Below are 11,597 nucleotides of genomic sequence, written 5' to 3' on the forward strand. Positions count from 1 at the left end.
TGAAGGAGGGACCGTGAGGTAGAGGGTCAGGGGTTAGTGAGGCCGGAAGTGAGTGTAATAAAGTTTCTCCAGGGAGGTCGGGCCCGGAGAGAAAGTTGGAGCAGTGACCTAGACATTAAGTGGCGTGATCTGAAACAAAATCGGCCCGCGGTGCGGTGCGGAGACTCCATGAGGACCTGGTGAGTCTTGACTTTTCTTCTCTTTAGGTGACCCACTCCTCCACCCCGGAACCCCTCTCCCGGGACCCCACTTCCGGCCTTCATTTATAAGCCCCGCCCCCTGAAACCCCCTCCCCGGAAGTCCCACCTCCCAACTTCAGGGGGCTCTCGAACCCCGACTTGTTTTTTATTTATAGTCACCGACTCCACCCTGCCGCCCAGTCTTTCTGGAAGTCCCACCCCCAGACATCTTTCCAAGCCCTACTACGAGAAGTCATTCGTTAGTCCTTCCAGTTCTCCGAAAGTCCGCCTCCTCGCAAGATTTTCCGCTAACTCCTCTCGGTCAAAAAGCCTATCTCCCAAAAGGGCAAATCCTTGCTGCTCAAAGAACGAGTCGAATGTGTTGAAGCTCCGCCCCCTGGGGGGCTCCACCCCTGTGGAAACCCCGCCCCTTCCGTAATCCACGTCTTATTGTCCAGAACGCTCACTTCCTAGAAGTCTGATGCACGCGTCCTAGGGGACTACGCCCCCTTGGGAAATTTATCCCCATGGGACCCAGGTCACCACCAGCAGAAAAGCCTTGTCTTCAGTCCCAGAAACTCCACCTGCTTACATTTTTCTGTCCTTTCTTTTGGCCCTTGGGATCAGTTTTCCGAGCTCTCTCGTGCTCTACCAGGTGGGAAGTCAAAGTTCCCATCTCTGGCTGTGAGGAGTAAGATTAGAGGCAGCCGTTTTCCTCTCCCTCCTTCAAGGGTGGACCTACTTGAAGGGCGCAGCACTTAGGGTTTGGCACGAGAGTTGGAGAGAGATTTGCTCATAGATTCCCAGCCCCACTCCCTGAGTTTCCCTTCCCAGGACCAACCCCACCCCAGAAACAGCTGTAGGTCTTACCTATCCAAGGCTGAATTGGGCCATGGATTTGTTGGTGTGTGTGACACGAGCGAAAATTTTCTGCCACCAGAAAACGGTGGCTTGGAGTGGGGTAGGGATTAGGTTTTTTTTTTTTTTTTAAAGGGACTGCTCAGCCCCCACTTCTGGCTCTTCCCCTCCCCCAAACCAGAGTTCTTGTCTGGGCAATCCTCCTGGCCGGGTTTGCCCAGCCTCCCCTGCTGGAAACATTCCTGAGGTTTTTGCCATTTCCTGCTACTTCCCGCCCCTTGCCTCCTCCCAACTGGGCTGAGAAGCCACACACAGCTTTTTCCCCCCACACTCAATCACCTGTACTTACAGTAGGCAATCTCCTTTCTCCCTATACAAATTTAGAGTCATACTTCCCCTTTCTTTTCTTCCAAATGTCCACACCTGTTGGTCTTTCCCTGCCTCTAGATACTGCAGGCTTCCACAGAATGTCATCTTTAAAGATGAGGACATCCTGGTGTGGGTTTGTGTGTTTTGGGAGTTGTGAGGCTATGGCAGAATCCTTTCCTCATTCTTGCTATGCCTGAGAGCCTTAGGAAATGGAGTGATAGAATTCGTTTTCAAGAGTGGTGGATGGGCCAGGGGCACGGTGGCTGGTGGCTCATGTCTGTAATCTTAGCACTCTGGGAGGCCTAGGCAGGAGGATCGCTTGAGCTCAGGAGTTCGAGACCAGCCTGAGCAAGAGTGAGACCCTGTCTCTACTAAAAATAGGAAAAATTAGTCAGGTGTGGTGGCATGCGCCTGTAGTCCTAGCTACTCGGGAGGCTGAGGCAGGAGGATCGCTTGAGCCCAGGGGTTTGAGGTTGCTGTGAGCTAGGCTGACACCATGGCACTCTAGCCCAGGCGTCAAAGCGAGACCCTGTTTCAAAAAAAAAAAAAAAGAGTGGTGGATGGAGTGATAAAGCTCTCCTGGGATGAGGACTAAGAGGAGGTGAAAGAGTTAAGCACAGCATCTAACACATTTTCAGTGCTAGTATTGTTAATCACTATAATCATATAGATTCTTTTAATCCTCTGAAGCAGATCTAAACATAATTCCAGGGTGAGCCTGGGGTAATACGTATCTTTCACTTGTTTTTTCATCATTTTCCAACTTCCTCTATGGCCTCCCCCAGCAGACCTGTGGCAGGAAGCTGTGGGTAGAAAGAATGGGCTTGGGATTGTTCCTTGCATCCACCCTCAGCCTGTCTTCTCTGGGCACCCCTTTCTCCTGTACTTATTGGCATAGATTTGTCTTCTGACCTCTCTACCCTTTCCTGGCCTGTAGCTCCCATGTCTCTTGGAGAATTGTTTCACTCTCCCACCTCCTCTAGCCAGATTCTGCCCCCACCCCTCGCTCCCTCCCAGTGTGAAGGAAAGTGTGCTCTATGCTGGGGCTTAGAGTACTGCAAGAGGAGGGGTATGAGTATACCTGGCAGGTCCAGGGAGTTGATCTTAGAGTTAGTGCCCTGACCCCTCATTCTCACCCTTGATGGCTTACTTTGTTAACTAGGCCTGTGGAAAGGGGGAACCGAACAGTGCATGGCTCCTTGGTTTGATAGGTGCCATACATAGAGAACGAGGCTTGACCAACTTGTCCTCTTGCTCTGCTGTTGCCTGGCAGCTCTTGCTTGGATGCCCCACCCAGGTTGGACTTTATTCTTTTTTCACCAGCTTTGCCCTTCCTCTTGGCCCCGCTCTGGTCCACTGGGACCACTTCCTTCTCTTTCCTATTTCTCTAGCTCCAGTCCACAGCTGTGTAGTAGAGGATGCTAATGGCCCAGGCTCCCTGGGGCCACCACCCACTGTATGTAGCAGTAGTGGGGGGTGGCCTGGGCTGGAGGAATTTGAGTGTTCCACCAGAACAGGAAGGGAAATGCTGAGCTCTGGCATCCCCTCCCTTTTCCACCCCCAGCTGCCTCTGTTTCCTCCCTCATTCCCCCCTGCCCTCCCCTGGCTTCCTGCTCCCTTTGGCCAGCCTGTGTCCGGTTTGGATTGATCCAGACCTCCTCTTATCTCCCTCCTTTCCTTCCTACTCCTTCATCCTTCCTTCCCACCCACACTTTACTCCTGCCCAAATTACTAGCTGTGTAGGGCAGGAGAGAGGGGCATGGGTAGCCCTACCCCTGCTAGAGTCCTAGGTTGGGGCGGCAGTGAGGGCTCAGCCCCTCTGAGCCTGTGAGTCAGCACTGTCCTTGGGATTGGTCTTTCCCCTTAGCTCCCCGCCCCTGGGAGGAGCCAGGCAGCTTTGGGTCCAGCCTGTTCTCTTCTCAGCCAGAGAAGAGGCTCCACGCTGGGCGGGGATGGGGCCTGAAACTGTCTGGGTCTGAGCTGGGGGAGCGGAAGCCACTTGTCCCTCTCCCTCCCTGGGACTCCTGTGATTCCTGGGCCACAGAGGTCCGACCAGGCTAAGGGGCTGGGAATGCCCCCTGCCTGGCCCCCTTGCCTGAACTGGCAGGGGGGCCGGGCCGGGCAGCAGCTCCCCTCTCACCCCAGCCATGGATCTCCTGCCCCCCAAGCCCAAGTACAACCCACTTCGGAATGAGTCTCTGTCATCGCTGGAGGAGGGGGCTTCAGGGTCTACCCCCCCGGAGGAGCTGCCTTCCCCATCAGCCTCGTCCCTGGGGCCCATTCTGCCTCCTCTGCCTGGGGATGATAGTCCCACTACCCTGTGCTCCTTCTTTCCCCGGATGAGCAACCTGAAGCTGGCCAACCCGGCTGGGGGGCGCCTGGGGCCTAAGGGGGAGCCAGGAAGGGCAGCCGAAGATGGGGAGGGGATCGTAGGGACAGCCGTGCCGGACTCAGGCTCCCTGCCCCTCCTCCAGGACATGAACAAGCTGAGTGGAGGCGGCGGGCGCAGGACTCGGGTGGAAGGGGGCCAGCTGGGGGGCGAGGAGTGGACCCGCCACGGGAGCTTTGTCAATAAGCCCACGCGGGGCTGGCTGCATCCCAACGACAAAGTCATGGGACCTGGGGTTTCCTACTTGGTTCGGGTGAGTGAACATCCTCCCTTCTACTCCCTCCCAGACCCCCTCCAGTTCTTCTGCTCACTCCAGCTTCGCTGGAATCTCTTTTTTCCTGCTGTTCCCCAACAACCCCCTATTTCAGTGTCCTATTTCTTAAACCTTTCTCACCCCGTTTTTGATTCTGTAGCCCCTTCCAGCTTTGCCTAGGCCCCCTTCCTTCTTTCAACTCCCCTACCCCCACCCTGCCATGTTCAGCACAATGCCCAGCACAGCAGAAGCTCTTAGTAAGTGTTGAAATGAGTGACTTCTTGATTCTCTCCTCCAGTCTCCTCCCCCTTTCTGGAGATGTCACTCCGTCCCATCCAATGCCTGTCTCTCCCCACCAAATTCTCTTTCCAGTGCATGAGGTCTGCCTTTCTCTCTCTCCTCAGCCCCTGTTGTCTTTCACATTGGTTGTGGGAGGTAGACTTGGGGAGTGGGCAGAACTTCATCTTTATTTCCCTTGGGGACCACATAGGGCAAAGTCTAGGGCCCTTTGTGAAGGGATGGGGGAAGCGGCTGACCTGTTATCCCCCCTCCCTCCCCTCAGTATATGGGCTGTGTGGAGGTCCTGCAGTCAATGCGCGCTCTTGACTTCAACACCCGGACTCAGGTCACCAGGTTAGTGGGGAGCAGGGCGGATTGTAGGAGTCCTGAGATTAGTGAGGCCACAGGAAAGGGAGAAGGAGAGTAGGTCACCTGGTGGTAGTGCCAGTGGTGGCTTATCCTTGGGTGGTAAAGGGGATTGAGAGAAAGTTAGGGGAGTAAGACTAAGTCTGAATGAAAAGAGGCAACTCTGGCTTGGATCCTCCTTACCTATCCAGCCTTGGGAGTTGGGGGGAAGGTGGCAGAAGCAGTTGGCAGCTGGAGCTGGAGTAGAAAATGGGGGAGGATGGAAGGTTGCTGCTGCCTTTGGGAAGGGAATGGGACATTTGGTAGCTGAAAGGGGGTAGGGCTATGCCCATTGAGGCCCTAACCCAATCAGCCAGGAAGCGGCCTCTCAGTGTCATCAAATATTAAAGGCCCTTAATTCAATCCACCACGACAAAGAGCCTGGAGTGCCCCGGGAGTCTGGCCTGGCCTTCCCCTCCCCCAGCTCTGTGGCAGCCACAGCTCAGTGAGAGGCAGGCTCTGAGTCTGAGTACCCCTCTTTCCCCAGGGAGGCCATCAGTCTGGTGTGTGAGGCTGTGCCGGGTGCTAAGGGGGCGACAAGGAGGAGAAAGGTACCTGGGGTCAATGGGCCTAGGGATGCTGCTGGGAGATGTGGAAGGGCAGGGGGAAGGCAAGTGTGCAGCATGTGGGGAGAAGGCCGAAAGGCAAGAGTGTGGTTTCCTGGTGTTGAGAAGCCTCAGCTTCTGATGCCCTGGGCCCTTCCCTAGCCCTGTAGCCGCCCGCTCAGCTCTATCCTGGGGAGGAGTAATCTGAAATTTGCTGGAATGCCAATCACTCTCACCGTCTCCACCAGCAGCCTCAACCTCATGGCCGCAGACTGCAAACAGGTTGGCGGGGCTGGGCAGGGGGACCAGAAACAATGATGGGAGGGCCAAGGGGAGATCTACTTATGAGGCCAAAAGCTAGGAGAGAGGGCTTGGGAGCAGCAGGACAGTAGGGAAGGAAGAAATGAGTAAGACATGGGGTAAGAAGCCAAGAGAATAAGACCGGGACTTCAGGGTTCTGGGCCAGGGTGAGGGGCACCCATGTGAGCCCTGAGGCTGCCTGACACATGACATTCCCTTCCTTCTCCATCCCCTGCCCTGATTCTCAGATCATTGCCAACCACCACATGCAATCTATCTCATTTGCGTCCGGCGGGGATCCGGTGAGTTGGGGAACAGAGCAAAGGTGGTGGGAGCAGAGCAAGGGGCCAGCGATTGGGAAGACATAAGCTAGAGAAGTGGGGGTGTTAGGGTTGTGGGAATATCTGAAAAGGACTGGGTTTTAGGGATCAGGAGTTAAGATGGAGCTGTAAAATTTAGCTAACTGGCTTCTTCTGACTTTGTCCACCCCAAGGACACAGCCGAATATGTTGCCTATGTTGCCAAAGACCCCGTGAATCAGAGAGGTGAGGCATGGTGGGGAGCACTGGGTGGGTCTGGCTGTCAGTGGAACAGGTGAGCAGGACCTGGGGTTGAATTTTCCTGCTCTTACTGAGTAGAGCTAACTAGGGGCTCCTGCCAAGGAAGATGTGGGCCCCATCCATGCCTCCTCTTAGCTCCCCACCTCAGAGCTCACTGATAGCCTCTGCTGTGTCTGCAGCCTGCCACATCTTGGAGTGTCCTGAAGGGCTTGCCCAGGACGTCATTAGCACCATTGGCCAGGCCTTCGAGTTGCGCTTCAAACAATACCTCAGGAACCCCCCCAAACTGGTCACCCCCCATGACAGGTGAGCAGGTGGGGCGTGTGGGCAGCTCTTGGGCTCCAGACTGGGATTGGGAAAGTGGGGCTGGTCTTCCCACACTTGAGCTTAGAGAGTTTCAGGGAAGGAAATAACCTGTGTGCCCCTGCTTCCCACTTCCTGCTATTCTTACGTTTCCTGTGGCCCATCAAAAAGTCTTTTGAGGGCCTGCCTGCTGTAGGGCCAGCTCTTCCTCTTGTTTGCCTGTAGTGGAGCTCTGTTCCAGGACTTCCAAATTGCATCTTTTTCTCTGTCTAGATGGGATTTTCTGTTCTCAGCCTCCTCGTTTCTGGCCTGTCCCTCTTTCTTGTGCATTACTCCATTTGTCTTTCTAGGTTTTCCTACCTATAGAAGCCACCAAGAATTTGGATTAGGGCTGGGTGTGGTGGCTCATGCCTGTAGTCCCAGCTATTTGGGAGGCTGAGGAAGGAGGACAGCTTGAGACCAGGAGTTCCAGTCCAGCCAGCCTGGGCAAAATAGTGATACCTCTGTCTCTGAAAAGAAAAAGAAAAATTACCTAGGCATGGTGGTATGTGCCTGTAGTTCCAGCTACTTGGGAAGCTGAGGCGGGTGGGTCGCTTGAGCCCAGGAGTTCAAGGCTGCAATAAGCTATAATTCCACCACTATACTGTACTCTAGCCTCAGTGACATAGTGAGACCTGTGTCTTTTAAAAAAAAAGAAAAAAAAAAAAAAAGGAATTTGGATTAGGGAGGATATCTCTTTTCCCTGAGATCACTACCTTTTCTACCTCAGGCCTTGAGGGATAAAAAGTGGGACCAGTAGGGATTATTTAGGAGAGGTTCAAATATTCTGGGGCAGCTCCTTCCGCTATGTAGTGCTTCCCTTCCCTCTTGGGAGACAGCACAGTGATCAAGGACGTGATCTTTAATGTCAAACTTGAATTTAAATCTCAGCTCTGCCACCTTTTAGTTGTGGGACCTTGTGCCAATCTTTTTACCTCTGACCCTCATTTTCCTCATCTGTAAATTGAGGAAGGAAATAATACCTACTTTACAGGGTTGCCAGGAGAATGAAATGATTATGTATGTAAAAAAAACACCCAGCCTCAGGCCTAGCTCATAGTAAATGCCCAATATGTGGCCACTGTCCTTTTCCCCTCCACCTGTCTTCCCACCCACCACACATTTATACCCATACTTCTCACTCCCTCCTGTTCCTCTCAGGATGGCTGGCTTTGATGGCTCAGCTTGGGATGAGGAGGAAGAAGAGCCACCTGATCATCAGTACTATAATGACTTCCCAGGGAAGGAACCCCCTCTTGGGGGGGTGGTAGACATGAGGCTTCGGGAAGGAGCCACTCCAGGGGCTGCTCGGCCCACTCCTGCCAGTGCCCAGACACCCAGCCACTTGGGCGCCACTCTGGTAAGTTGCTTGGATGGAGGTGGGCTGAGACTACGGGTGGAAGTGGCTGGTTAGGGCCTCTGGTCTCACCTTATTTTTATCCCTGCAGCCCCTAGGGCAGCCTGTTGGGGGAGACCCAGAAGTCCGCAAACAGTTGCCACCTCCACCACCCTGCCCAGGTATGAAGGGAGCTGAGATGGGCAGAGCCAGGAGTGCTGGAGGCAGGGCTGGGGTCACTGTAGAGCCTCCCTTTCCTCAGCAGGCAGAGAGCTCTTTGATGACCCCTCCTATGTCAACGTCCAGAACCTAGACAAGGCTCGGCAAGCAGGGGCTGGGCCCCCCAATGCTGCCATCAATGGCAGTGCACCCCGGGATCTCTTTGACATGAGTGAGTGCTCCTTTCTCCTTTCTGCATCCCCACCTTCCTCTTTGGTTCCTCCTCTTCTCCTGCCCTTCTCCTCTTTCCTTCCTGAAGTTCTGGATACTGGGTGTGTATTGTGCCAGCTGCCTCTCCTGACCCTCTTTCTATACCTCTAGAGCCCTTTGAAGATGCCCTTCGGGTGCCTCCACCTTCCCAGTCAGTGTCCATGGCTGAGCAGCTCCGAGGGGAGCCCTGGTTCCATGGAAAGCTGAGCCGGCGGGAGGCTGAGGCTCTGCTGCAGCTGAATGGGGACTTCCTGGTGCGGGAGAGCACAACCACACCTGGCCAGTATGTGCTCACTGGTTTGCAGAGTGGGCAGCCCAAGCACCTGCTACTGGTGGACCCTGAGGGTGTGGTGAGTGTGGCAGACGTATGGGTGGGGGTGGCAGAAAGGAAGGTACAGTACCCTACAGTGCAGCTCTGTTCCTTTCCTCATTGCTTTCTAGACTTCTCTGCTGGGCAGCCCACTATGGGCCTTTCCTGCTCTTCAAGGTGCTTGGTGTCCTCCTCCAGCAGATTAGGGGTCCTTCCCTTCCCTTCTCGTATCGCTGAGCCTGAGCTGTGTTCCTTACAGTCCTGACCATTCCTCAGATCCCCAGGCCTTAAGACCATCAGAGCTAGCAGGTGCTCATCTCACCTGTGCCCCTCTTTTGGCAAATGAGGAAACCACCCAGAGAGGTTGTGATGCCCAGTATTAGAGACGAGACACCCCAAGTTTACTCTCCCAAGAGGAGCCAGGGGCTTCCCCAGCTTCCTAGACCCAGGGCTCAGACCACTGTCCTTTCTCTTATCTGCACTGTCCCACTGCTCCTCAAAATTTTGGTCTCTTTTCTACAGCAATCTCAGCCTCCTTTCCACATCTTTTTTTGTGCTGTGTATATTCCTCTGAGACATGCTAACTTCTTCCAGGTCAGGAAAGGTGTAGATATCCCTCAGCTTCACTGTTTCTGGGCTAATGTCTCCTTTGCCTTTTCCCAGTTCACTGACGTGCCCATTCCCACAACTGTCTGTAGCTTCTCTTTATAGAGAAACCTCAGTGAGCAGGCCTTACAGCCCCACTCTCCTCCCCCTGCCATTTTTCTCCTTCCTTAATCCTCTTGACTGTTCCACCTTCCTCAACCTTAGGGACTGAGGTCTGATTTTTCTTCTTTACTCCTTCAATGGCTGCAAACCAGATCTCATTTGACTCTTTACTGGAATTGACCCTCTTCCTTCCTACCTTCCCAGGTTCGGACAAAGGATCACCGCTTTGAGAGTGTCAGTCACCTCATCAGCTACCACATGGACAATCACTTGCCCATCATCTCTGCGGGCAGCGAACTGTGTCTACAGCAACCTGTGGAGCGAAAACTGTGATCCGTCCCAACGCTCTCTTGCAGAAGATGCCCTCCAGCCCCTTCCACCCTGTTCCCTAACTCTCAGGACCTCATTTGGGAGTTCTTTATGGGCTTGGCCTTTTGTAGATGCCGGGAATAGTGTGGACACTGGGTTTGATATCTAGCTGCGTGAGAGGGTTTGAGTCAGGAGTCTGAGGTAGAATTCTGCTTCTCCCCAAACATCACCAAAGTATTAATGTACAGAGTGGCCCCTTACCTGGGCCTTTCCTGTGCCAACCTGATGCCCCCTTCCCTAAGAAGGTGAGTGCTTGTAATGGAAAATGTCCTGTGGTGACAGGCCCAGTGGAGCAATCACCCTTCTGGGGAAGAGGGAACGAACCACACCTCTGGTCTACCCCTGAGTTTCAGGGCACCCCAGACCCCTTTGAACAACCCTCACTCCAGTGTTTAAACTTTGTGCCTTTGACCATCTTCTAGGTCTGAAGATATTTTATGCAAAGAGTTCTCAGGCCCCTGAGTTCAATGACAGGGGTGCTGACACCTTCTTGGCTTCTGGGACGCTGTCTTCTCCTTGCTTAGCACGCCCTCCAGTTTGGGTTGGGAGAACAGAGGCAGGAGTGGCAGCTGTCCCCTCTCCCTGGGGATATGCAACCCTTAGAGATTGCCCCAGAGCCCCCCTCCCGGCCAGGGGGGAGATGGACCCCTCCCTTGCTCAGTGCCTCCTGGCCGGGGCCCCTCACCCCAAGGGGTCTGTACATACATTTCATAAGCCCCACCCCTATGTTGCATGCTTGTTATACTCTACAGCCAAAGTGCAGCCCTTCCTCCAGTAGCCTCGCCCTGCCTCCCCATTCATCCCCTTCAGGGGTACTGTGTGTGGGGGTGGACTGAATTTGGGCCTCCTTTACAGTTAACTCTCCCAGGTGGATTTTGTGGGGCGGGAACAGGGGCATTGAGACTATAAAGCAGTAGACAATCCTCAAATACCATCTGTAGATTTGGAACTGCATCCATTTTTTTTTTATTTTATATGCATATATTTTAGGGCTGTAGAATTACTTTCCTAATTTTGTTTTCCATGGTTTATTCTTGAGCACAAAGTAACAATAATCGATTGCATTTATACACCACTTCTTTGACTTTTCCAAGCCCATGTACAACTATTGGGCATTTTCCTCACCCTGGCCTGTGAGGTAACTTGGATCAGGAGCATTATCTTTTATACAAGGCAGAAATTGATTTCCAGCTAGAACCAGAAAAACTTAGGCCTCTTTCGGCGAGGCTGGGAGGCAGAAATTTCGCTGAATGCGTGTTACAGTTCCCCGAAGGGGAAACTTAAAACCTGCAGTTACTGATTACCTTCTACTGGCCAGGCCCCGCACTTGGCGCGGTGCGGCCGCGAAGAGAAGCCGGCAGCACTCTTTCTCTAGGCCTTGCGGATTGGGGGAGTTGACTTTTCATCCAGGCCTTCTTTTTTTTTGTTTGGATGTTTTCACGGGTCTCACTTATACCAAAGGGAAAAATAATCATTAAAGTCCGTATTTCTTCTACCTCGGCCTCTTAGCCCTTCTCGAAAGCCTATTGTGTTCGCCCTGGGCGCTCAGCGGCGGGAGGGATGGCGGAGGTCGCGGCAGCCTGCGGGAAGCCGGGAGGGCGCAGCAGAGCGGGGCCCGCCCGACCACGGGGCGGGTGGGGACGTCATGTGCACCGAAGGGGCTGGCTCCGGACGCCTGGGAGCCCCAACTCCGGCCCCCAGGTTGCCCGGGCACGCGCGCGCACCTCCGCGGCAGCCCCACCGCCCGGGATGGTACGGTCCCACGACAGGGGCCAGTGGCCGCCGCCGCTGCCCCTCGGTGAGCAGTAATGGGCCGCTCCTCTCACGGGAAACGACCCTCTCCACTAGGGTCCTGCCGTGGTACGCCTCGCCCCCTCCCGGTGCTTTCAGGCGTAGAGTCTGGTCCACTCCTTGCTCCCCCTCCCCGCCGCGCTCAGTGGAGGTGGCCGAGCTGAGTTCCGGTTCC

At 54.3% G+C, this 11,597-nt stretch overlaps 1 protein-coding gene across 4 annotated transcripts; it reads left to right on the forward strand.

Annotated features, from left to right (window-relative positions):
• Positions 1–49: 49 nt before the first annotated feature.
• Positions 50–11,590, forward strand: SHC1 (SHC adaptor protein 1). Of its 4 annotated transcripts, none has more exons than XM_069480520.1 (13): positions 50–179; positions 3,881–4,048; positions 4,611–4,681; positions 5,220–5,283; positions 5,440–5,559; positions 5,826–5,879; positions 6,071–6,122; positions 6,317–6,443; positions 7,641–7,839; positions 7,928–7,997; positions 8,078–8,206; positions 8,356–8,594; positions 9,467–11,588. In XM_069480520.1, the coding sequence occupies exons 2-13, from the start codon at positions 3,884–3,886 to the stop codon at positions 9,593–9,595; spliced, it is 1,419 nt and encodes a 472-aa protein (XP_069336621.1). In that variant the 5' UTR covers positions 50–179; positions 3,881–3,883; the 3' UTR covers positions 9,596–11,588. The 4 variants fall into 4 exon arrangements, with proteins under 4 accessions (XP_069336621.1, XP_069336622.1, XP_069336620.1 ...); XM_069480521.1 differs by having other exon boundaries at positions 8,081–8,206; XM_069480519.1 differs by lacking the exon at positions 50–179 and having other exon boundaries at positions 2,977–4,048; positions 8,081–8,206; positions 9,467–11,590.
• Positions 11,591–11,597: the final 7 nt, after the last annotated feature.

The sequence above is a fragment of the Eulemur rufifrons genome, chromosome 8 (assembly GCF_041146395.1).
Source record: "Eulemur rufifrons isolate Redbay chromosome 8, OSU_ERuf_1, whole genome shotgun sequence".
NCBI classification, from domain to species: domain Eukaryota; kingdom Metazoa; phylum Chordata; class Mammalia; order Primates; family Lemuridae; genus Eulemur; species Eulemur rufifrons.